Raw genomic sequence first — 26,666 nt, 5'->3', positions numbered from 1 at the left:
GTTCAATATCACAATGAATAAAATATGTACAATACACATGTTTAAAAGTTATGCATACTGTCAGTGCAGCCCCCCTAAAACCTGTAAGTTGGGTTAAATATTAACCTTTTGGGTTAAAAATTACACCCTAAAAGGCATATTTTACATTATTTTTGATTTGGGCCCCCCCCCTAAAATAAATTTCTGTAACCGCCCCTGCATACTGTAAATGTACGAGTTTCAGATTAAGTACATTGACAACAACTTTAACTTTTAAATGTGTGTTTATATTAAGCATCTATGGCAGCTCACAAAAAGTCTTAGAAATGCAAATCTCTCTCAAACAACACTTATTATTACGTATAAATGCCTAGTACAATAAATTTATACAGTATAGTTCGTAAATTTAAGTAATTCAATATTTTTCATCGTCAAAAAATGCAATAATAAAGAAATAAACATACAAACTTTCAATAATTGTAATTTAAATAAATACGAACATTCTCTTTTAATAATAATTATGTACAATGTATTTTACAGGGTTTCTTGTTTATGAGCCAATGCCAGTGGCGTAACTAGTTTTTCGCTGGGAACTATCATGGCACCCTGTACTAATTACTTGAAATAATTAACTAATACAATTTATTTATACATGTACTGTTCGATAAATAATATTCTCTGGTTCCATTTCTATACGCCAAAACACTTTTTTTATGGAAAAAGGCACATCATCATAAAAAATCAATGGCAAACTCAATACACTGTACAAAACATGAACAGACAGCTTAAAAGTCCTCGAACAACTTCAGTTCTGAATCATCTAGTGTCCTCGAACTCTTCCAGTCGGTCTCTGGGTAATCGTCAAAGTTGCTGGTGTCCCCTTCGTACATAATTTTTGGTACAATAGGCGGCTGAAAAAGAAATGGTTTAGAGTAAGTTAAGTACATTTTTTTGATTTTTTTTAATTAAAAAAAGAGAGAGAGATTTTGTCTAGGGGCTTCTCAGAGTAACTATTCTGAAAGCAATTTTTTTTTAATATTATTTAATTCAACATTAAGTGATGCTTAGTCACTGCATATGGAATTTGCTCACTGGAATAAGGTTCGTTTCTTAGTTGCTTCAGAATGGTCTGGCAGTGGTTCAGGCCTATAGTCACCTCAAAGAATCTAATTTAATATAACGTTGATCCACCTTGCTAGTTGTGCGTGCACAAATTGTATACAGCCCAAGGCAACACAGATAGTTCCAAATCCCTTCGGTTTAAGACTGGCTACCAAAACATAGTTCCTAACTGTGCACCCTGTTATTTTTGGATAGTATCTGTTACCACCCTGTTACTAGTCATTTGGAATTTAAACACCCAAAATTAAGGTAACATGCTTAGTCGCAGAATAGTCGCAGTACCCTATATTTTGGGTCTTAAAGTTACGAGGCATTTGGGTACTAATTGTTGGTCCCAAAATAGTAGCTGCAACTATGGTTTGTTACTATAAAGTAACGGGTACTATACTCCTATTGACGTCTTGCTTCTATAAAGTTGTGGATACTAAAAAATATTTCTTTATAGTAGCAGATCGCGTATTTACCCATTCTGTCCGTTACCACAAGAATAAAGATCAATAAAATTGTTTGTTCACTGCGCTGCTAGTGGACCTTCCTAGACAAGTTCACCAGGATAAAGGGTTTATTGGATTAAATTTAGAGAAGTATGACTGGGCTTTGATATGACAATAAATTATTTTAAATCTATTTTTGAAAATTCATATACATATTATGTATAATTGTCATATTTTCTATATTTGTAAAGTTCTTATAGCTGCATTTATCTAGGAATGTCGAGTTGGTGACTACTGATAAATTTAAAGATATAACAGAGCTCAGAAAGAAAGTAACATCAGTCAGGAACTAAAGCATTGGGCCTTAAAACACCAAATCAGCCACATTGCTTTAACAGATTTACTTGGTATACTAAAAAATGAAGGCTTAACATCATTGTCAGGAAACAGCAGAACTTTATTGAGTACACCGAGATATTGTGCCATTGTTCCAATTGGAAATGGAGAATTTTGGTACAATGGAATAAGGAAGATTTTAGTAGCACGTTTATAGGAAGAGACCAACCTAGAATCGGTGTCTCTAATTTTTAATGTTGACGGCTTGCTTCCATTTAAGAGTTCTCCATTAGAATTTTGGCCGATATACCAAGAATTTTGATCGAAATACCAAGTGTGTGGTATCAAATTATTCGTAAAAATGTTTTTTCAAATATGCTAATAAGTCATCCTCGTTCCATCTGAAAAAATTGAGATATAATTAAAAAAAATTTAGGCATCTTTTAACCAGTTAGAACAAGACACGAAAAACATTAAATGATCAAATATATTTTTCCAAGGCTCCTAGATAAAAAATTAGTGTTCTTAAATTGTTTTGAGATGAGAGGTAGGCGGAACTTTATAGGAACATATGGAACTATATTGTCACCAAATGCCTGATTGTCCGACTTTTTGGGTGTTCAAAGTAACGTTTTAGTTCCAGTAGTTACCATAGTGTACAAATTTTAAATACATTTAAGGATAATAAAGTTAACAAAGTAACTTTTGGGTAGTAACAACTTAATCACTGGAAGTAGCGGATCTTTTAAAGTAAAAAATGGGTAGTCCCTGCTACTTCATAGGGAAGAGCCTAACTTTATCGTAGCGAAGTGTGCGTCAGCCATTTTTTACTGTCAGACATTTTTTAATTAAATTTATTTGTTAATATATTTTCATTTTTTTTTTCTTTATTTTCCCAAGTTTTATAGTGCTTTAAGCATTTATTTTTCCAATTAGAACTCGAACACACTTTTGTGCATTACGAAATATTATTTTTAATATTTTCGATATTATTTTTTGTCCTTAAATATCTACAAAGTTGAATTAATTCGAAGGCGCGTTAAAATATTTCCATCTAACTCGGTAATATTTGTCAGTAAAGTGACGTGCGTTATTATATTAGTCCTGGAAGTGTCCGAAATACGCGATTAAAAACCATCATTTTCCTCATAAACATAATACGCCATTATTAACTTAACTTTAACATGGCCATGCACCGCGGCTGTCATATCATATTATTATTTTATTTCAAAACATTTTTTTAAAAGTAGAGGTTGCTAGAAGAATGTTTTGCTTTGAGTTTAAATACTTTTGGCTTTGCTACTATATAGTACCAGTTACCAGGCGGCTACGTAGGGGCAACCAGGCCGCTACGTAGCAGGATAGTGGCCGCTACTACCCTTTCACTTTATAGTTACCACAGACTAACCTAAACAGATGCGACAAACAATGCAAATGTGAAAATTACATTTTGGCGAATGCGCCAGGCAAATTTTTCCGTTAAATTTGTCATATAGGCGAATTTTACAGCGGACCAGCAAAGTAACCTTCATTCGTTTACTAAGAAGCCACGCCTCCTTTGTGTAGAAAATAGAGAGGGAATTTTGTAGTTCGGAATCAAATGGAGATGAATTTAATTTCATTAGTTTTTTTTCAATTTTTGATACATTCACAATCTATACCTACTAATATATAAAATTCTTAAGTGACTGACTCACTGATTAATCACGATCCTGCTCAAACCACTCAACGTAAGAAGCTCAATTTTGGCATACAGGTTGATTCTAGGGCGTAGAGGTTCGTTAAGAAGAGATTTTTCGAAATTCCAGTTCCAAGGGGGTGAAACCATCCCTCAAATATTACAATATTTTTTATTTAAAAAACGGTCAAGTTTCCGAGAAAACGCTTAAACACGTATATTTTATTTTGTTTGGTTTGTTTTACATAATTTAAGATTTTTTAAAAATGTATACAGGGTGTTTGGAAAATCTGGTCATTGATTAATCACGATCCTGCTTAAAGCGCTTGACGTAAAAAACTGATTTTTGGAAAACGGATTGACTTTAGGGTGTAGAGGTTCGATAAGAAGGGATTTTTCGAAACTCGAATTCTAAGGGGGTGAAACCACCCCTCAAATATTAGAATCTTTTTTATTTAAAAACCGATGAGTTTTTCGGAAAAACTCTTAAAAACGTATATTTTATTTTGTTGTTTTACATATTTTAAGATTTTTTTAAAATTTATACAATGTGTTTCATAAAATATGATCATTGAGTAATCACGATTCTGCTTAAACTGCTTGACGTTTAAAGCTGATTTTTGGCAAACGGATTGACTGTGGGGTGTAGAGATTCGATAAGGAGGGGTTTCTCGATTCCAAGAGGGTGAAAATGCCCCTCAAATATTACAATATTTGTTATTTAAAAAACGGTTAGTCTTTCGGGAAAACGCTTGGACACGCATAATTTATTTTGTTTTTTTACATATTTTGCATTTTTTTAAAAGTTGGGTAATTGATTAACTACGATTCTGCTTAAACTGCTTGACGTAAAAAGCTTATTTTTGGCAAACGGATTTTTCGAAAGTCAAATTCCAACGAGATGAAACTACCCGTCAAATATTACCAAGTTATATAATAATATCGCCATATTGTTTTTTTCTCAGGCTCAGGACATAAATGTGAGAACATTTTATCCAGTTTGTATGTTAATGGTTGAGTTTAAATATCTTTGGAACGAACTATAATTATTATAATTATCCCTAAATTTCATCTCCCAAAAAGAAAAAAAGTCGGTACAAACATTCCGTAAAATTGGTTCTGGGAGTTTAATATTTTGCACAAAGGTAATTTCATCCCCTAAAGAGGTGAAATTAGTGGTAGAAATTTATATAAAAATTTGTAAAAATCTCGTCCTAAGAACATACAATAATTTTGTTATTAATAATTTCAAAAGGTTTCTTAAGTAACGCAATGACTATATGAGAGGCGACTATGAAAATTCATCCCCGAGGAGGGTAAAATTAGGGCTGAACAATTATAAAGCAAAACATAAAATAAAAACCTGTTCATTCAAAGCATTACACAATAAAGGTTTCTCTAAGGATAATATTGCAAATATTCGTTAATATTTGGTATAGAAGTATGATATTTCGGTGTGGCATACTTACGAAGCGTTTTCTCGAAACTCATTTCCTAAAGGGGTAAAATTAAGAGCAAAATTTTATGAAAATTCGTTAGTACTATGTGGTTTAGAAGTACATAATATTTATGAATTAAAATTTGGCCAAATATGCTTAAGTATAATTGGGAAGCAATAGTATAGAGTAGAAGAAACGATTTTTGAAAATCCCTCATCTCGGGGATGATAGGGGTGAAAGTTGGCATGAAAATTTATTACTACCTGCATAGAAGTATAATATTTTTACAAAGTTTATGTAGTTAATAAGTCAATTATTTGATCGAACTGTATGTCTATTTAAATTCGCTTTTTTCGTATTAGAAAATATAGGTATTTTCGGAAAAAACACCTACAGTTTTTGATATAATTTAGTCCTAGAAAATCTAAAAAATGTATCTTCTTCAGTTTTTAGTGAAATGTTTTCTCATCCATTGAAAGCACATTTTTTTAAAAGCATTTTAAATAAAATCAAAACAAGAAACTTAAACTGAATTAACTAAAACAATACTAAGAACACCGTGAACTAACTAAATGTAAACCAACAAAACCCAACAGAAAATTAAAATCGGAAACAGCTAATAATAATGATGTATGTAATATCCACGTGAAACAACTGAAGAAACTGACTTAAAAATCCTCTGAAAAGTGAAAACCTTCAATATTCCCATCTTAGATTCCCATATTCCTTTTTATAGGACACTGTTGCCAATTCTACTTACCAATTTGTATAAACTATATCGGTATCACGGCACATGCAAACAATATGCCGTGTCTGTATCATAAAAGTACCCTATTTGCTATATAAAAGATCAGCTGCTAAATTTTAAATCAATTTAAAATATCAAATAAAATGATAGTAGTGCATAAAACTATTAACAAGCAGGATATAACAATAATTAAAGATAATTTAAGCTGGCTAATAGTAGATAGACTTTAGTTTAATATTTGAAATTAACAGCTGGAAGTACAGCTAAATACAAACGGCAAGCTGACAACAAAGATCCTATTCTTTAAGAATTTTATATTTCTGATATTTTATATCATTTTTCATTTTAAAGATATCGTCATTTTCTTTATACATATGTATTGATTTTAACCCATTGTTAAAGTTTGTAAATTTCTCATACTTAACAAATAAATATTAGCTGATATTTCCTAACATCATGTAATTATAGTTATTTATTATTATCCAGGAGAAAGCGCTAATACAATGTTATATGTATAACATTTAATTCTCCCATAAAAAAAGTTCAAGCTGGCAATCTCGCTTTGGCTTTATAATCGTACGGCGGCTGCGACGGCTAGACGAGACGGCGCGGTGTATCAAAGGCAAGGTTAAAGGCGAGAAAGAACGAAAGAAATGGAAGCTTAGGGAAGGGGGGAGTGCGGGAACGATTTGAAGTCACGACGGCTGTTTGTTTGGCCGAATATTTTGCCTTCATCGACGGTATCGCCGCTCTGTCGTCGCACTTCCGAACATAGGTCTTTTTGAACACAAAATTTCCCATAAGGTGTCGCATCTGTTTAAGTTAGTTTGTGTAGTTACAAAATATAGTGGCAGCGTTAGTCTCTGGGACCACCCGGTATACTACCCAGTTACCCTAAATTCTTCCCCATTTTAGTAACAGTTACGTGGCGGCTACGTGGCGGCAACGTAGCCGTCGATAGTGGCAGTCTACTTGATGGTCGCTTTTGTAGTCCCAGGAACGTACCTGCTACTATCTGTGTTGCTTGGGAGGTTGCTAATTTGTTCATTACTCGCGGCAAGAGCTTGCTCGTGGCATTATGGCAACCTCGGCCCGCTCGTCGATAGACGACGCGACGGGACGAGTCGGCAGAAAACCCTAGTGCATGCGCTCTCAATAGGCAGTATTGCCATTCTGTTTCCCTATAACTAACTGTCCAGTTAACAACCTGTATAGTTATGTTAACTTACCGTTAGCTTCCTGTGGACTACATCTTGCCATTCAATGCCTTTGAACCACCTGTGCCTTTTGACGTCATCAGCTCCACTCTAGGAAGAAAGAATAATAAAGCAAATTGGATAAATGTATTTATTGAACTATTTGTATCACAGTGGCCTATGATATACAACCAATAAACGTGTAGTATGTATATATTTACCTTCATATTTCCTAGTCGTTTGGTCCGATCTTGTACCAGTAACTTTTTGATAATGTCTTTGGCAACGGGATCTATATGTCTTGCCCATTCTATCTTTCCACTCAAAATTTTCTCATATATCCCAAAAGGATTGTCATCATAAAATGGCGGGTATCCAGCCAACATTTCATATATTAATACACCTGTAACAAAAAAGAAATATAGATTTTGTATAAATTTAAAATTATGTTTTCAAAAAATACGAAGTAAACTGTATGTAGGTACTGTTTGAATCTAAGTAAAATAATTGTTGGTTCAAGTCCAATTTAATGAAATATTCTTTCTAAAAAACTATCTACTGAATTTAAGTCACTTGCTATTATAGAAGTGTCAAAATATTGTTGTGTCTAAAATACGTTTTGAATGAAAATATATTTTCCAAATTTCTAAAATTATATCGAGTGTATATTTCAAAATTGTTATGTCTATTACTACTCCTAATAGTCCCATGAGATGTTCCTGAGATAAAATTGGAAATTATGTAAACTTCTTGTAGCATTTTTTATTTTCTTTAATAAAATTGAATTTAAAAATCTATTTTTATTTAAATTTCTTAGTATTGGCGCCATCTATTTGCTAGATGCCAAAGATATCAAACTTCATTTATTACAGTTCACTTGTCTTGTTTATTAGCGCCATCTATTCGCTATATGCCAAACTTCCTTAATTGCATTTCACTTGTCCCGATATTTAATTTTTATTAGCGCATCTATTCGCTAGATGTCAAACTTCATTTATGACAGTTGGGTTCTGAAACTGAGAACTGAGAAGAAGGTCTTTTTTTCTGGGAATTTGGATCTGAAGAAGACGCGTGTTTCGGCGTCCGACAAATTTTCCAGTGAAAAGCACTCTGAATCCACTTTTCGATTTCGATTGCATGGGTATCCGATTTGGAAATTTGAAAACCTTGTAAAGTATGCAATACAGAGTATAGATCGTATTTGTTTGGTTTCTTCTTGGAATGATCACCGTAAGTTTATCCGCCATTTTATATAGCCCTATCTAACTAAATTCTATTTCAGTTATTTCCGTTTTTATTTCGTTTATTTGAGTATTTAATTACTGGTTTGGATCGGCATATGGTTTGAATATATTTATGTAAAGCTGATTTTCAGACCGTAAGTTGTTTTTTTATTGAGTATCTGTCCTGAGAACTATTTTTTATTTATAGAGTAACTACCACATGGTACTCAGTAACTACCACATGGTACTCAGTAACTACCACATGGTACTCAGTAACTACCACATGGTACTCAGTAACTACCACATGGTATGCAGTAATAATGCAGTAATTATTGTATGTTTCACCCACTTTCATTTTGTATGGACCTATGCAGACCTTAAGACAGTGTTCCTGACATTACAATCGTTCTTTTGGCTGATATCGAAGACTTCTCCTGCCATAGTCATCTGCATCTACTTCTGTTAGTCTGGAGAATACCTACCTACCTGTTTACATCATAAGAAACTATATACAGATAAGTCTTAAGTTTGATACACAAGGTACGCTTTTACTTTATAATTTTTGAGACAACAGATTTAATAACCTGGTAAATTATCACTATTTATCCCACATATTGTAGTCAAAATTATTTTTTATTTAACGTTATAAGTTATAATTTGATTCGTACAGTAAACTCTTACTTAGCTATGATATTTTATATGAAAATTATTAACACATATTCATTTTAAAGGTTTTTGTACACGACATGTTTCGAAACATCATCGTATTGAGACATACATAAATTTCACCTGTTTTTATATTAAGTAGCTTACTTAGTTCAAAGAATACAGTTACTAAATTCGAATCTATTTAAAATAACTTGCGGTTTTATTGGGATCACTGTGACAAATTGATGATACTTGTGTTCGTTTTCAATAAATGTTTAATGTAGGATAGTTATTTCTGACTTTTATTTCTGATAAACATAATAGACCCTTAATGCTGTTGATTACTTTATTTTAGCTATGTTGTGATATCATATTTTTCTTTTTGGTTTCTTACTTTACCACTCTCATAAACAAAGTAAGTGGCGCCCTTTTCACTGTCTTTGACCATACCTATTAACATCAATATTAAAATCTCTGCAGCCTACATATTATCATTTTCTAATTTTTTAACAACATTAGAAAGTCACTGTGAGTCAGAAGCCTTACCTACGAACCCAGCTTTCCTCTAACCCTGAGCAACGGATTCTTTTTTCATTCTATTTGGGTAACGACAGAAAAGTCGTCACATTCTATATCTATATACAGGGTGGTCCGAACTGTATTCCGGTAACATCGACAGCATATTCTGCAGATAAAAATAAGTGAAAGAATTCGTATAAATGTATGTCCTAAAATAAACCAACTGAAAGCGGAACTGAATAATCTGGAAGAGTCCATCCGTAACTTGGAATGGGTGTCCTCCAATGATCTAAGACACTCGAAAAAGTTCCTCAGATCCCAAACTTATTAATTATGTAACAAAAACATTATTCTGTTTTGCTTCATAGCTTGTCTAAATAAATTTTAAACAATAAACCACAGATACATTTAACCTTCAATTATTTTTAAGTTCGAGGCTTCCATAAATCTCTCCGCATCTTCTACACAGCTACTATACGTTTTTGGGAATACTCCAAAATTTTCTAACTTATGTTTTTTCCAATTCACTTGACTTTATGGTGGCCAATAAAAGAGGGCTTGATGAGACCGCTAAAATTATTTCGGATATACTACTACGATTTGGAAACTGTTCAGAAACATGTCAGCTGGAACATGTGTTCGAAACAACATTGAACAATACTCCATGAGATAATTTATAGTTTACAGTGGTGCTAGTGTACTACGGGTCTATTAAGGAACAGGAAGACGGTGTTGCCAATAGTATGTCTAGTTTTTATTGGCTAAAACTTGGACGTCATGTTCAGGCACGCATCAGTCATTTTAATCTATGTGTAAAGTACTTAAAATGATGATACTTTTTGTTTTACTTCCTATATTTAATTTTAAACGTAAGTTTGGTTTCCTGATTATTTTAAGTAAGTTATTTTATGATGTTATTAACAAATATCGTATTGTTGAAATAGAAATACACTTATAAAACACAGGGGAAATAAAAATTTGTAGGGAAATTACAGGTAGGCCAAAATTGAATTCTAAAAAAAATGGCGAATGCGCCAGACTAAATGTAAATTTTCATATATTAAACAATATGTAATAATACAATCGACAAAAAACGGCATAATAGTGTCCTTTAAATGAATAATCAATAATAAATTCTGCCAGACTTGTATGGTACCAAATTATTCGTAAAAAAATTCTTTTTCCAAATATACTCATTAGTATATTTGGCTATCGCTTCATTTGGAAAAATTGAGATCTTTTCACAGGTCAGGACAAGACACGAAAAACCTTAGACGATCAAAACTATTTTTCCAAGTCTCTTTGATTAAAAATTGAGACTTTATTGAAATTTAAAATACGATTTTTCTTTAAAGCGAAAAAGTCAAAAGTTGACATAATATAATACTGTTGTTCAGGGAGTCATTTTCAATCGAACGAAGTAAAAAATTCCATTTAAAAATAAAAAGTTGTAGTCATTTCCGTTAAAACAGGAAGTGATAAAAAACAATTGAGTTCACCAATCAATTCTAATTTATGTGATATACTAATATACCAAATCTCGTTTTTTTATCTGAAAAAATAAATTTCGGGACGCACCCGGTAAATCTATATTATCTTATCGATATTTTTTTAGAAGCTCTCTCACTTTTTAACTTTTACTTTTCTAACATACTCGTAATCAGTCAGTTTTGCAAGTGTGATTTGAAAGCCTACTAAGACGACATTTTCTTCGGTTATAAAATATTTAGTTTATCTTTCAATTAGACTTTTTTAGTCGAGATGTTAAAAAATAAAAAAAAAACAAATAGTAAAACATTTTTTTTAACTCTTGTGTTATTTTTACAAGAGAAATGTTGGCAAGTTTTGAAAATATCTAAAATTTATGACATTCGTTGTTTGAAAATAAGCACCCTTTGATCTGAATCTATTGTTTCAACACTCAAATTAGTAAATATATAAATACTGCATTTTATTTATATATTTCGAACACGTGTATTTAATTTTATTTAATTTTCACTATATATTACAAAGAAAATAAAACAGAATTTAATACCTTTTTTTATTGGTCTATAAAAATTGGTTTTTAAAAAAGGCCCATTTTTATACAACCGTTTAGTAGTATAGAAGTTCTATAAAAAGGGTATACAACTCTTATGCAACTATTTTACACAGCGTTATATAACTATTATAAAACTAGTTTTATTGTGTATTACGTGGTCACATCTAAGAAACAGAACATTTGATCATTTAGCGAGGTAAAAAAGTATTTTATTTTTTACCGAAGAATATTAGGAGCAAATTATATTTTAAGCGTGTCATAAAATGAATCTAGAGGATGTGGATTGTTAAAAGGGAGACTTTACTCGACGGTGAAAATGGCGGGTAGAGCCAGAAGGTACAGCAAATATGTAATATAAGAAATCATTAATACGGTTTGAAAAGTAGGGACAATTTTTGTTGCGCCGAAAATTTTACTGGTAGATTATAGGTATGTATTTGGCAAAAAATTAAAGCGCTTTAATTTCGATTAAGGTTTACGTATAAATTTAAACAATAAAATAAAATAAAATTTTCAAAAATTCTTGTTTTTAATTTAATTAGACAGTTTATTACTGTATGTGGGAATCTTATTACAAAATAGTTCTCAAAAATAACATTTTACAATATATTTTGATGTTTTTAATTTTGCTTCATATAATGGCGGCCATAGGCCATACAAAAATTCTGCCTTAAACATGGCGAATTATAATGCAAACATTTTATTATAAATGAATCCCTTAAATAAGTCTTTGTTGTAAAATAATACGGTATAGGATAAATATCTATCATTACGCAGAATTTCCAGGCACTATAAAAATATTTTTGACATATTGAGATTTGTGACAAATAGATGTTGCCAAATCTCATTTGATTAGTATTTAAACTAACAAACACGATCAGGTTTTCATGGATTCATGCATGCCCGACGAGTGAGCGGCAACCTAAGGACTTGGAAAATCAACAATAAAACAATACAAACATTACTACAGTAAAACTTTTACATTAACGTGGCAACAATGCTTTGAAGAAGCCACACAACCCGAGAGATTTTGGCTTTTGGGAACCCAGGGAATTCTCGGGATTATTTGCCGTAATTTCGATGAGTTTGTTCTTACATGCTCTTTATAACTACTACTGCGTTTGTTAACTTTTTTCCAACTTTGTCCAGAATTCATAATAGCTGTGATTGATTATACTCGTACGTATATACGTACGTATATACCATACGTGTATACCATTTAATTTAAAATGAGGTTATATTATACATTACCAGTTTTATAATGCAGATATTACAGCGAATTCATTTTGTTAATCACAATTTTATCATATAAGGCTATATAACTAGTGTTGTATACAGCACCGTAGTTTAACGCAATAAAACATTCTATCATACAACGTAATACAACTTTAATAAGACAAGTTTAAGTAACTATTATATGATCTTGTGACTACTTGTTATATGAATATAATAGAACTCTTACATGGTGGGTATAAGAGTCTAATAAAATAATATGTTTGTTATCATATAGCATTGTCTTATTAAGTGTTATATCATACTAAAAGAAATTATCGTTTAATGCGTTTTAGGACAAGTTCTAAAAACCACTAGGAAATTGTTTAATATGACAACTTTTATTAAAAAACAGAATGGTGGAAACCTACCGCTTAATAAAATCAAGCAGTCCTTAAGACAACGCTATTCGACTGTTGTAAAATAATTCAATCCTTTTAGAACTTCTTTTTGCTATTTGGGTAGTATACCACAAAATTTCGCAAACTGTATTAATAAAAGAATAACAACAGACATAAAACAATCAATCAAATAGGAACAGAGCAATGTATTGAAATACGTATTGTGTTAGCTATAAACAGCATTTATGACATAATTTAGTTATTTTCAGTTTTATAACTTGTTTAACTGCACAGATATTTTTACAAAGCACGTGCATTTAAATAGCCGTATGTGTTTGCAAGGAAATAAAATTTACTGTTAAAATGCTTTTAAAATTGGTTTAGTGCTACTTGCGGGTTTATTAAACCATGATAATTTTATACAGGGTTTGGTTTGGGCCGAAAACGTTCCGCAAGGCATAATGGGCAGGGTAATTTTTTTTTCAGAAAATTCAAAAACACCTCAATTTTGTTTGTGAGGGGGACAACTTCTGCCCCAAAAATGATTGCAAAATCTTCAACCCTCTAAGCGGGGGTGTCATCCCCCAATTTTTTTCAAATGGGACGGGGGGTCAAGTGGTACCGCAATGAAAAGGGCTGTCTATTCTCTATATTTTCCCGCTTCGTTTTTGAAAATCGGTCGAGTCATTGAGAAAATATGAAGGATTGAAATTTGAACAGTTTATTTAAACATTTATCAGAGTAAATGATAAGGATAAATTCCTTCGACCAATTTGCTGTTTTTTCTTATTATTTCTAGATGTTTACGCATTTTTTCACTTGCCGAACGATCAGGTTAGGTAGAGTGTACTTTCTTTTTGAACGGTGTAGTTAATCGGCACAACTGTCGGTACTGGGCTGAGGACAACCCCAGGGTTTTTCACGAGGTGCACACACAAAACCCTCAGAAATTGATGATAAGTGTGGGCTGGTATTTTTAGAAATTCTATTGTGAGTCCTTTATTTCTTCCTGGAAATCTGACAGGTGATATGTACTGGGATTTACTGGAAAATACCATCGACCCAGCCCTAACTGACATCATAGAGAACAATCCTGGATACGTTGAAGCAGAACTAATATTTCAACAAGACGGTGCACCTCCACATTACTCTCAAAATGTGCGAAATTATTTAAACAATAACTTTCCCGTTCGGTGGATAAGACGAAGGGGTGCAATCGAGTGGCCTCCCCGGTCACCCGACTTGACTCCTTTAGACTTTTTTCTATGGGGACACATAAAAAGTAAAGTGTATAGCACTCCACCGCCTCATTAGAAGACCTGCGACGCTATAGAAGAACGCTATATCCCCAAAGCTTGAGTTTGTTTACATGAGAATTGATGAGTATCGCATTGTCTTTGAGCATAAACCCTTCAGGCCACATAAAATATGTGTCCTCACAAAATGTTTTTGTGTTCTCACAAAATGAAATCACTAGTAACATATCCATTCCTTTCGCCAGCAGACACTGCTTCATTTTTCTTGATAAAATTATAAATACTTACTTATTAACTTTCTTGTAGGTAAATTAAATAAAAGTAACCTGTTATATAAATTTAAATAAAGTCCATAAACTAATGTCGATTTTGAAAATAGCTACGAAGTGTCACTAGAAAATCGACATGGCGACACCAGCCATCTTGATTACAATTTTATTGAAAAATCGCTTTTTATTCAAAATCTGAGCCAGATAGGTATAGGAAACCCTAATATAGTTTGAAAGGGCATTTAAATCTGCTTCGACCTAACTAAAAAAATACATAGTGTTGCATTTGAAATATCGAAGTTTTTATGTAAAATAAATACTTAAAATAGACCAGCAATTTTTGATACCCTGTATACATTTTAGGAAGCAATACAGTTTTTTAGTAAAGTTTATTTCCATGGCCTATATGTAAGAATCCTAAGGGGCACCGGACACCACTCAGATCATTACCTTTTAAGATCAAAAATTCTCTTTCGATCATATCAAATTAAACAAAACAATCAAGGGGAAACAGGAAGAACGAAGCCAGTTACTACAGTAAGATATAATTTAGAAAGTCTAATGCATGACAGCGTCAAATATCTTTATAAGAACAGGCTTGATGAAAAACTTATAGAAGATTCGGAAAGGCCTTTTCACCTAACATACAATAATATAATTGACAGTATTTATGGAGCCGCAGAGGAAGCATTAGGAATAAAAGCGAGACGAAAGAGCAGAAAGTTGTGGTGGACTGATGAACTTGAAAAACTTGTAGAGGAAAAAAAGATACTGTATTTGAAATGGCTAAATTCGAAATCTGAACTAGACAAGCGCACTTATAATGACAAGAAAAATGAGGTGAGGAGAATGGTAAAAGAAGAAAAGAATAAAGTGTGGGATGACAAATGCAAAGAAATTAATACGTATATAGGCGGAAGAAGGAATACGGAAGTATGGAGATTTATAAAAACAACAACAACTGAAAAACAGGAGTCAGCCCCTATAGAAATAATAACCAACAAAGAATGGGTGAAATATTATTCCAAATTGTTGTCAGAGAACAGACCTGAGTATCAAGAACTGCCACAGCCAGAAACAAACATTGAAGGAGAGGAAATCTACGTGAATACCAACAAAATAAAGACCGCTATAATGTCTTTAAAGAATGGAAGAGCATGTGGCCCAGAGGGAGTATATGCGGAACTCATAAAATCTGGAAGCGAAAAACTGTTTAGAATGTTAACAAACATAGTTAACCAGTGCTTAAATGGTCATCCAGTACCTGAACAGTGGAAAAAAGCATATATCTCCTCTATATATAAAAAGGGCTCAAGGGAGGATCCCAATAACTACAGGGGAATTTCGGTCACCAGCACTATGAGTCGCCTCTATGGAAGGATACTGAGGAACTTAATTGAAGAGGAATACTCCAGCTACGAAGAAGAGCAGAATGGTTTCAGAAGCAGAAGATCATGTACAGATAATATCTTTGCATTGAAACAGATTATCGAGAAGAAATCTGCAATGAACCAGGAAGTTCATATAACATTCATCTACAAAAAGCATATGATACAGTGCCAATAATAAAATTATGGGAAGTATTGCACGAATCAAGAATTAACGCAGCTCTGATAAAAGCTGTACAAAATCTTTACAATGGAGGAAAATCACAAATAAAAACGGTCAACGGTCTCTCAGAGGAAATTTCTATCAATAAAGGGCTCCGACAGGGTTGCTGTATATCCCCAACACTATTTAAAATTTATATTGCCAAGGCCTTACATCTATGGAAAAGAAAATGTAACGGAATGGGTACAGAACTAAATGACATATGCCTATACACCTTGCAATTTGCAGACGACCAGGCCATAATTGCAAACGACAAAGATGACATGGAATATATGGTGCGGAAAATAATTGAAGAATATGCTAAATGGGGTCTCACAGTAAATACAGAAAAAACAAAATACCTTCCAATTGGAGCTAATACAGAAAATCTTATTTTAGATAATAATATGGAAATTAGGGCATGTGGAGATTACAGGTACCTGGAATCGATATTTACAGAAGATGGAACGGACGATAGAGAAATAAACAACAGAGTAATACAGGCACGAAGAGTTATCAGATGCATAAATGGCATTCTATGGAGCACTGAAATTACAAAAAACAGGAAATATAATATATACGAGACACTAGTTAAAAGCATATTACGCTATGGATGTGAAACATGGCGACTCACTGAAAGAAATAAAAGGAAATTAGAGACAACAGAAATGGACGCGATTAGAAGAGCAATGAGAATTTCACGGAGGGATAAGATCAGAAATGAAGTCATTAGACAACAGATGGGAATAGAGGGAACAATAGTAAATGATATAGAACAAAAACAATTAATATGGTACGGCCACGTTCAGAAAATGCACAATGAAAGAATTTCAAAACAAGTCATTCATTGGATACCACCTGGTAAACGAAAGAGAGGACATCCCAAGAAAACATGGATGGAAGGAATAAGAAGGTCGATGAACGAGAAAAATCTGACCGAAGATCAATGGGAAAATCGCACAGGGTGGAAGTTACGCATCGGACAACGTCGTATTAATTAATTCTGAAAAGTAATGTACAAAGTGTTGACAAACTTTTTGTTATGGCATGCATATTTAAATATCTTTAAATATCTCAAAACCCAAAGCTTTTAAGCACATTAAACCCTTATAATAAATGCCTGATTTTATATCCGAGAATCCAAAAATGAAATAAAATACCGGGTGTTCCATAAGAAAAAATATAACTTTGGTATAGATCTTAGTTCTGACACACCCTGTATATTTCAAAATAATTTTAAATTATGCACATTACCTTCCCACATATCCCCATAAAATATTTTGTTTCTGCATCTTTTCGTTTTCGTATAATCAACCAATCATGAAAATTTTCAATGAAGCATATGATTAAAAAACCTTACCTAAAGCCCACCAATCAACAGCTTTATTGTGGCCTTTGCTCTGAATGATTTCCGGTGCTAAATACTCCGGAGTACCACACAGCGTCCACGTTCTATCAGTCAGTTTTTTGGCAAATCCGAAATCGGTGATCTTCAAATGGCCCTCCTTATCCAATAGGAGGTTTTCAGGCTTCAGGTCTCTGTAAACGATGTTTTTGGCATGGAGGTATTCCAGGGCTGACACTATCTCAGCACTGTAGAAGTTTCCAGTGCTTGTGGTAAATCTGCCAGCGTTTCTGAGGTAGGAGAAAAGTTCACCTCCACAGACGTATTCGAAGAGCATGTAGATACACGCATCGTCTCTGCTAGCCCATAATCTGTAAAGAAATACATGAAATTATTTTTTTTCAAAGATTACAAAAGTATTAATTCTTGCGACGTGATAATATATGTGGCAATATAAAAAAGTAATTTTAACGCCTAGTCAATTTTACTCCGAATAGAACATTCTATTTTTTTTCAAACGTCACAAATAATTTTTTAAACAGTTTTAATCCTTCCAAATAATCTAAAAAGATAAGTAATACCTTGTAAGTAATAATATATCGAGAAACTATGGTTACGCTCGTTGAATTTAACACTTTATGTCAATTTATTAATATATCTTCGTACTTTTGTGCTTAGGCGTAAAAGTGCTTTACTTTTACGCCTAGGCATTAAAATGATGTTTTATATTGTCAATCACGTCGCAAAAATTAATACTTTTGTCACGTTTAAAAAACTATACTATTAAACTGACACAGAGTGTCAAATTCAACGAGTGTAACTATAGTTTCTCGATATATAATTACCTTTGATAATTACTTACAAGGGATTACTTTTAAATCTTTTTATATTGAAGCGTTTTTTTAAAACATTATCACTGCGAGCGGCAGCTTTTCGTTGGTAGAGCAGTCGTGGATAAGGTATTTCACTGGAAAGAAACTAATTAACAATAATAATTCGAAATTATAAATATTGGGCGCCAGGCATGTACAGAGAAAGAAAACACAGTTGTATATTACTTAAAACTAATGACTATATTTATTCATGATGTTCTTAGATGGTACATGACATTGTAGAGTTCTAATAAATATATAGTGGTTTATGTCAAAGAAAGTGGTGGTAAGAGTCGTACTAAATATCAATGAAAACAACTACGATAAAATACAAGACATGTAAAGTTTAAGAGAATATATGAAATGTAGCATTACTTTAATTAATTTGATATATTCCATATGATGCTAAATCGAAGATGTTGCAACCTGTAGATTCTAGAATCTATGTTTGGTTATTCATCTGTTAAAATAGTGCGATAATAATATCTATAAAAGTAATACCATTACAAGATGTAATGCAATGAAACCTAAGATCTAAATTATATTTAGTATTAATTATTATATTAAATATTAAATCGACATGAATGTTCTTAACAATCTAACCACTAAACATAGTCTGTACGATATTATTTAAGATGTACGTTATTGTTTAAGACTGTAAATGTTTTAAATGTTAAATGTAAAACTAGAACTTAAATCTACACTTAGCTGTTCTTTATGTAATCTTGCTTTAAACAGTAACAGCGTGAGGTGGTCTCGCATCTCTGTACTCAGCCATCCAACACAACCAAAGGGGCCAGAATGAGGACACCATGAATTGATACAGCCGTAACTAACTAGCTTATAGCTGGGAACGAAGCAGCATGGGACTCAAGCTACATCCACGCTGTGGCACTTATATGTAAGAAAAAATCATTCTTACTGGGGACACTCGTCCACAGGACATCCGTACATAAGATAATGTCCGTACATAAGACACTACCCGTACCTTGGACCCTCAAAATACTTCCGAGGGCTCAATAAATAATAAACAACCTGTCCTTTCTTCCATGTGACATTCTGGAGGACAAAATAAAAGGGACGCCAACGTGCCAGCAAAATACAAATACAAGTTGGGACATCCGTAACTCTACCCTGTAGCCTCGAAATAGCAGCTGATTCAGATTATACAGCAAGATTTAAATAATCACCATTTCTAAAAACTAGGACTAATGGCGTCTGACAGGCCAAACGGTCAAACCAAAAGTGCCGTTAAATCACAGAGAGTTGACAGAAGCGATGTTGACAGCGCGCCCTCCACAGAATAGTGAAAACGATAGCAGGGTTGGCGACTAGGGAACGTAAAAATTACGCCAAGCGTACCAACAAAATGATCAGGCCTGAACGAGAGGGAATCCGGTGACGATAGGCCAGACATCATATATTATATGTAAAAAAGACATGTAACGAACTAAAAACGTTACACTATTATTTGCAACGTTTGAAATTGTTTAAAAAAAGGGTTTTTTAATTGTTGGGCAAAAAAAAACAGTAGGAGTAAAAATGACTTTTTGTGCTTCGCCTATAATGGAATAAAACAATATACTAAGGGCTGGCAAAGGTTAGTCTTGGGTCCAGATTTCCGTATGTAAGAAGAGAACAATGCATTTATAATGTACTGAACAAAGAGAGGACAGTAAACACGTTGCTAAACGTATGAAATAAACCTGAAAACTGTGCACATCTCTAAGAGACGTGGAAGGGGATATAGCAGATTTGTCGCAGTTGACCGGTCGACCCAATCTCTGTCAGTACTTAAAGTTCTAGGGAAAGGTGTACGTCATGCGTTCAGCTTCACGATTTAATTACGTCTCGTGATACTTAATTTGTTTATTTATTAACGAGTCGTTATAATTTTCCCTATAGGTTGAATTTTTTTAAGTGCAAGCTAGAAACACTTGCATTTTTGGTAAAAATAAGTGGAATTGAGTTGGTGTTCGATAGTGGTCGCGCTATTAGAACTCTGAATTCAAAAATCGATATCTCGAAATCTGTTAGAAATAATAGATTGTAGTTTTTTTCAAGAACTTTGTTAATATTTCTGCTGTATTTTCTTTGTAGACAGTATGTAAAAATCTTTATCAATAAAAAAATTACACGATTGCTAAAAATTGCTATGATCTAAAAGTAAATGGATGGATTGTTTACAATTTTTGAATGGAAAAAACAACCTTATCGAATTTTTCTTATGTAAACATATTGTAAAATATCCGATTTTGAAAATAAAAAACGTTTCAATATTTAAAGTGGTTCTTGAGTTATGGCCTGTTATGTGTTAAAAAGTTAAGTTTTTAAATTATCGCGATTACTGACGTTTTCTCGTTATAAAAAAATGACACCTTAACGATATCCTTATAATTCCATTTCAGATGCTCAGAAGCATGTCTAATGATTTTATCTAGTAATCTCTTGAAAATAAAGTCTTTTAAAAATAGGCGGTTTGCGATCGTGATTTTACATTACTTGATAGGGAAAGGCGTATCGGCAACGCCGCACTCCGATTTAATAAGATCCCTATGCGATTTACTTCCACACATGTAAATGCCAAATGCCGACCCAAAAATAACAGTTGCCAGCACGGTATACTATTATACAGCAGACTTCTTTTTCAAATTTGAAATTCACAAAATGCTATGTTATAACTTAGGTATAAATGAAATAGTGAGGTAAATTACAAACAAACCAATAAAAGTAAATTTGTTTATCCTCATTTGCCAATTGGGCATCGCCAAACATCCTCCTACAATACAATAGCACCTAATACGTCAGAAGATTAATATGTTCATAACAAACTATCTTGATTTTGCCAAAAAATACTTATAAATGTACTTGCAAACAGTCATAATTCACGTCCATAGGTGTGTTTCGATCAGGTATAAATATAACTAGATTCCCATATACCATTCGCTACTTATAAATCAAAATTATGTTTTTCTACCAAGTTCAAAAGACATTTATAGATTTCCGATGTAATTTGTTTAAAACAGTTAAATATAGCAATGGTTTAATATCTTGTGATTTTCTGTTTTCAGTTCAACATTACAACAGTTTTATTACAGTAAACTAACTAGTAAAATACTAATTTGGACTTTTATTTATTACATGTAAAAACTGTATGTAAGAAAACTACTAACTTTTATAAATATCTTTATAAATTATAGCCTATGTGTTATTCCGATGTATAAGCTAAATTATTGTAAAGTATCCTCAAAATTCATTCGCTAGTTTTTGCGTGAAAGACAAAGATTCATACATCCATATATACAAACAAACTTTCACGTTTATAATATATAAATACATATTTTTGACTATGTTTTGACATTAAAACATTCTTCTATGCTATCCTCAAAAATTTTAGAAATAAATATTTAACAATTTTCGCTTACTATATTCTTTTGTTTTGAACTCGGTTTTTGTAATCATAAAATTTCGATTTTATTAGAATTTAAAAATAAATAATTCTATTTCAGAAAAATCGGTGGCATACACATACAGTTATTAATAATTGCAATACCAATACAAATACAATACAGTTATTAAAGGTTAATTTATATTCATTTCACAATAATTGTAGTACTTTCAATTACAGAACTTTGTATCTAAAATATTTGTTATTTTGTATCAAAGTCAGTCTTTGAGTCCTAAAGATTTTGTTATTAAATTATATTTAACATTTATTTGCAACAATTTAATAATTGATTTGTTATTGAGTATTATCCTGAATTGCAAAATTTATGTTTTGTAGAAATTTATTTTATTTTTGATAACAAGGAATAATTGCAATTGAAAAAACAACGTTTTAAATACGGTATGATCGAAAAAAAATGGCATCAAAGACAGCTGGGGAATGACGATCGATTATAAATTTGGCTGGGACAATCTACTAAAATTTGACATAACACTTATCAAAAATTAACACTAATTGTAGAAAGGTTAAGGATAGAACGTTTTCAGACACACAAATATATTTCCAAAAAAAAATGTTTTCTGGAATTTTAAACTAGGTACACCATTTAAAAAAAATTGTTCTCAATATAAAATAATTACAACCTTCTTAAAAAGTGGCAGTAAACACCATTAAAAATAAGTGTGTGCACTATGTTCTCATATTTGAAGTGAAACTTGTTACTAACAGCTATTTAATTGAAGGATTTGAAGGACATGTTTGAAAAGTGACATAATATACAGGGTGGCGCCTCTCATACGCCGCGCCACGGAAGCTCCAAGGGGAACGGTAGTTTTTATCGAAATGAAATTTTGGCTATGCAGGTTAACTAAAAGCATTTTATAAAAATATATAGAATTATATAGGGTGTCCCCAAAAAAAGTTACACATCAAAGTTGTGTATTTTCTAATGGAACACCCTATATATTAATTAATTTCGGGATTAAAGATGAGTTTTATTAAAGAAGCATATACCTAAAATCTCAGGATTTTGACATATTTCACATCAAAATAAAACACTAAATCACCACAATACACCAAAACACTTTTACTTTTACACTGGACGCGCGTTTCGCTAACCATGTTAGCATCATCAGCAGATGATTATAAACTGTTTATAATAATCTGCTGATGATGCTAACATGGTTAGCAAAACGCGCGTCCTGTGTAAAAGTAAAATTGGTGTATTGTGGTGATTTAGTGTTTAATTTTGCTGTGTAACACCAAAGGTTCCAACCCTCAACTGTAATCATATTTCACATTTTTTGAAAATGAAGAGAAAATTTTAAATTTCGATTGTAACAGCTACCTGATATTCAATTACAGTAACCATTGTGTGTTAAACGAAATTGAAATTTGACCCGAAAAGTTATACAGGGTGAGACAAAATTAATATGGAACATTAGTCACTTTTAAAAGCAAGTATAACTCCTTTATTTTAAATGGAACACCAAGTATATTTTTCCGGTGTTCAATGGGGAATTTATATATCTTCAAAATATTATTAAGGTTGCCTACAAAATACTATTGATAGAATCATATGAATTCTCTCTGGTGTAGGATAACTTTTGCATTTTCGACAAATTTCTGAGAAATTTTTTTGTTTTAACTCACACAAAATGAGAACTAGTTGTTAAAGTTGGACTAATTAGACAGCTATGTTAAGTAACGTCAGACCATATCACAACCACGTAGATTTTATCAAATAATAAAGATCTACTCAGATCAAATCATGTAAACGAAAATATCTAGGAAACTCTTTGTTTGAGGGGTAGGCAACCTTAATAGAATTTTGAAGAGTGATGAATTCTCCATTGAATATCGGTTAGATTAGGTTAGAAGCTATATTGTCATTTCCCAGCCGATTTGGCGTCGTTTTTTTTCCGATTGTATAGTTTTTATGTAAGAAAAATTGATAATATTTCTATTTTTATCTGCCTAACAACAATAGATTGATTCAAGATAAGGGAAATGCACTTGCTTATATTTTTGTTTTGATTATTGGATGAGTGACCCATATTAAACCTTGATGTCATTCTTATTCGACTTCTAATGAAAATAATAATATTTACGATAAATATTGTGCAGTGCATCTAAACTCGTTGAGTAAATAATTAAAGTCAAACACATTAATTAAATAGAATTAATTTTATTATTTTTTGTTTGGTATCTATTTTTTAGGAAGTGTTTGCTTTTTAAAAATTTCTTGTTCTCTGAGAGATAAATCGAGTACAAAATTATTTAAAATAATAACAAAAGCTGAGATAAAATTATGCTGAAAAACTTATAAATTGTAACTAAATATTAGTTGCCTCAATTTTTGGATTCAGAAACTGCTTGGACCTGCTTGGACCCATTCAGTCCACCCAAAGCATTCCATCATTTTATGATTCATGATTTCTGGAACAAAAATAACCGCACGCTTTACCAGTTTTGGAGCTTTTTTGCACATGTAATGTTTCAAGATAATGTACTTTAGTAGATCTTGTTAGTTTTTTGTGGAATAATATGAATATTATTATCCGTTTCCAATTGAGAAATTGAAGCTGTTCTAAATACACTTAACCCATCTAATTATAAGTTACCACGGCCTTGGCGGCATAGATCTGATAATAAAATAAATATAACAGACACATGTAAGACGTCCATGCCAATATTAAACACATGCAACTAATGTTCGCATCCTCACTCGATAACTTATAGCACCGAATGTTTAGAAAGCAGTCGAATTGTACATTTTTCATTTCTGATTCAACACCACACCGGATTGAAGCAACGTATAATAATAACAAAGGTTGGATTGGTTTACATCTGGAAAACAAACTGGAAATTGTGGGATTTTCCGAATTCGAAGCATATTTCGTAGAGTTTTTTTTTGTTTGTTCTAGTATAGTATAGAATTGTGGGAGTATTGAACAGTTTAGAGCACAATAGAATCGTCAAAGTTATAGATATATAGAAACAGGAAATTTTAATTTAACGAAAGATTTTTAATTGAAGATACATACAGGGACCGCCAATAGTGCCCTGGAGCATCTGTAGCTCCTAGAATAAAAAAACTTTGGAATTTTGTGTAAGTGCAAACCTACAGTATGTAATGGAATGTATTTCAGGAAAATATTTTAATTTCTACAGGGTAGCTCAAAAAAGTGTGAGTGGATCAGGATAATGTTTTTAAATGGAACACTTTGTATATTATTGCATTTCTGGCTTCCCTTCAGTCTGAAGGGATCTGAAGGCTTCAGATCACTTTACATAATCCTAGGATATGAGTAAATATATTTCAATAGTTTCGGAGATATTAATAAAGAAATAAAAAATATATATTTTTCAGCTTTTCTTAAAAAAATTATTACAAATACTGTCCTTAAATCTAAACTATATTCTTAATTCTTCTAATTAGTAGTCTTAAATCATGCATACAGAATGTTCAAAATTCTAAGCCAAACTTTCTAAAATATAACTAATGTATATTATTTATTTGTAAGATGAAGAATTGAAAAAAGATTTTTTTTGTATTTAGAGTTTTTCAAAATTTTTAGCTGTTTCGCAGACACTGTCAGTATTATTTCATTTGGCTCTTTAAACGGTAAAATACCAGAGAAAAATCATTGTGTGGCTTGATAGTAATTCTGCATCTATTAAAAAATAATATACAGGGTGTTTTATTTAAAAAATAAACGAAGAAAAAATATTTTCTATTTTAGAAAGTTTGGCGTAGAATTTTGAACATTAGCAGCATTAGATTACTTACCTTAGTAAAAAAGACGAATCAATGAACACTTTTAGACGTCAAAGATAATTATCAAACAACTTTTTATGTCGTCTACGATTCGTATATTTATAAACAAATAAATGGTGGAACATCAAGTTGTAATTATTTGTTTTTTTTCTTTCTGTGTATCAAATTATATATTACACAATTAAATAGATATATCCTGTATAAACAATGTAAAAAACTGTTAATTGTTTATATAATTCTTCACTTACGCAAACCGTATAGTGGTATGTCCATTTTCGAATGATAACAAGCATAAGTAGCTTTACATGTGTTTCTTAATTCTTCGAAGGAACGATAAGGTCGTACTTAAGTGAAATAATAATGGCATATCTATTATATAACTATAATAGGTGTTAATTTTCTACTATTCCTTGGAAATAATTTTAGTAAATTACATGTCTATACCCCAGAAGCAAAACTATGTTAAGTCACAAAACACAGTTTTGAGAAAAATGAAGTTCTCTTTTAAAAAAAATGAGTTGAAACTTCTTTACGCGCCTTGGGAGTAAATAATTAAGGCCGTGACACACGAGCTTGTGAGACGAAAGATGGAAACGGCAGTGTTGCCACAGCTACCCCATTCGCGGTAGATCTATCCCTTAGAAACAGAAAATATTGGCTTAAAGGAATTGGAGTAATTGGAAACTTAAAACAGTTTTAATCTTGTACTGTTTGGCTACTCACATGATATTTTCTGATGGTACTTTCAAAAACTGTAAGCACTAATAAGCACCAAATATAACTTTATAGTGTTTTTTTACAGCTTGTTATATCAGAATATTAATAAAACTCTTAGTCACAGTTATTTTACGATGAACCTAATAGAATTCCAAGCCATAATATAAAATATTTTTAGCCCAAATCAAAGTGGATAAATTTATATGTTTTACTAGGAAAATTTTATTATATTTATGAGTAAAATTATGTTTGTAATATATTATTGAATGTACCTAAACATAGAGGTCCAAGAATCTGATATTAAAATAAGATACATATTTTAATTATTCTAAGACCTATAAGATTAGAAATAAAAATAAAAAAAAAATGATAAATATGTGGTTTGAATACGACATACTGTCAGTGTCTATTTATC

General features: G+C 31.9%; 1 protein-coding gene across 1 annotated transcript in view; it reads right to left on the bottom strand.

The window, feature by feature from the left end:
• Window positions 1-490: 490 nt before the first annotated feature.
• Window positions 491-26,666, bottom strand: part of LOC115883194 (cAMP-dependent protein kinase catalytic subunit 3) — an 85,094-nt gene continuing 58,918 nt past the window's right edge. The window contains exons 4-7 of the mRNA XM_030901510.1: window positions 17,452-17,807; window positions 7,154-7,335; window positions 6,966-7,043; window positions 491-890 (exon numbers count right to left, since the gene is read on the bottom strand). Coding sequence (XP_030757370.1) covers window positions 765-890; window positions 6,966-7,043; window positions 7,154-7,335; window positions 17,452-17,807 — 742 coding nt within the window. The 3' untranslated portion in view covers window positions 491-764. The remainder of the gene's footprint in view (window positions 891-6,965; window positions 7,044-7,153; window positions 7,336-17,451; window positions 17,808-26,666) is intronic.

The sequence above is a fragment of the Sitophilus oryzae genome, unplaced genomic scaffold, assembly GCF_002938485.1.
Source record: "Sitophilus oryzae breed Bouriz unplaced genomic scaffold, Soryzae_2.0 scaffold_1828_pilon_pilon, whole genome shotgun sequence".
Taxonomy (NCBI): domain Eukaryota; kingdom Metazoa; phylum Arthropoda; class Insecta; order Coleoptera; family Curculionidae; genus Sitophilus; species Sitophilus oryzae.
The sequence above is the reverse complement of the archived record's forward strand: the minus strand, read 5'-3'. Positions and strand labels throughout refer to the sequence as shown.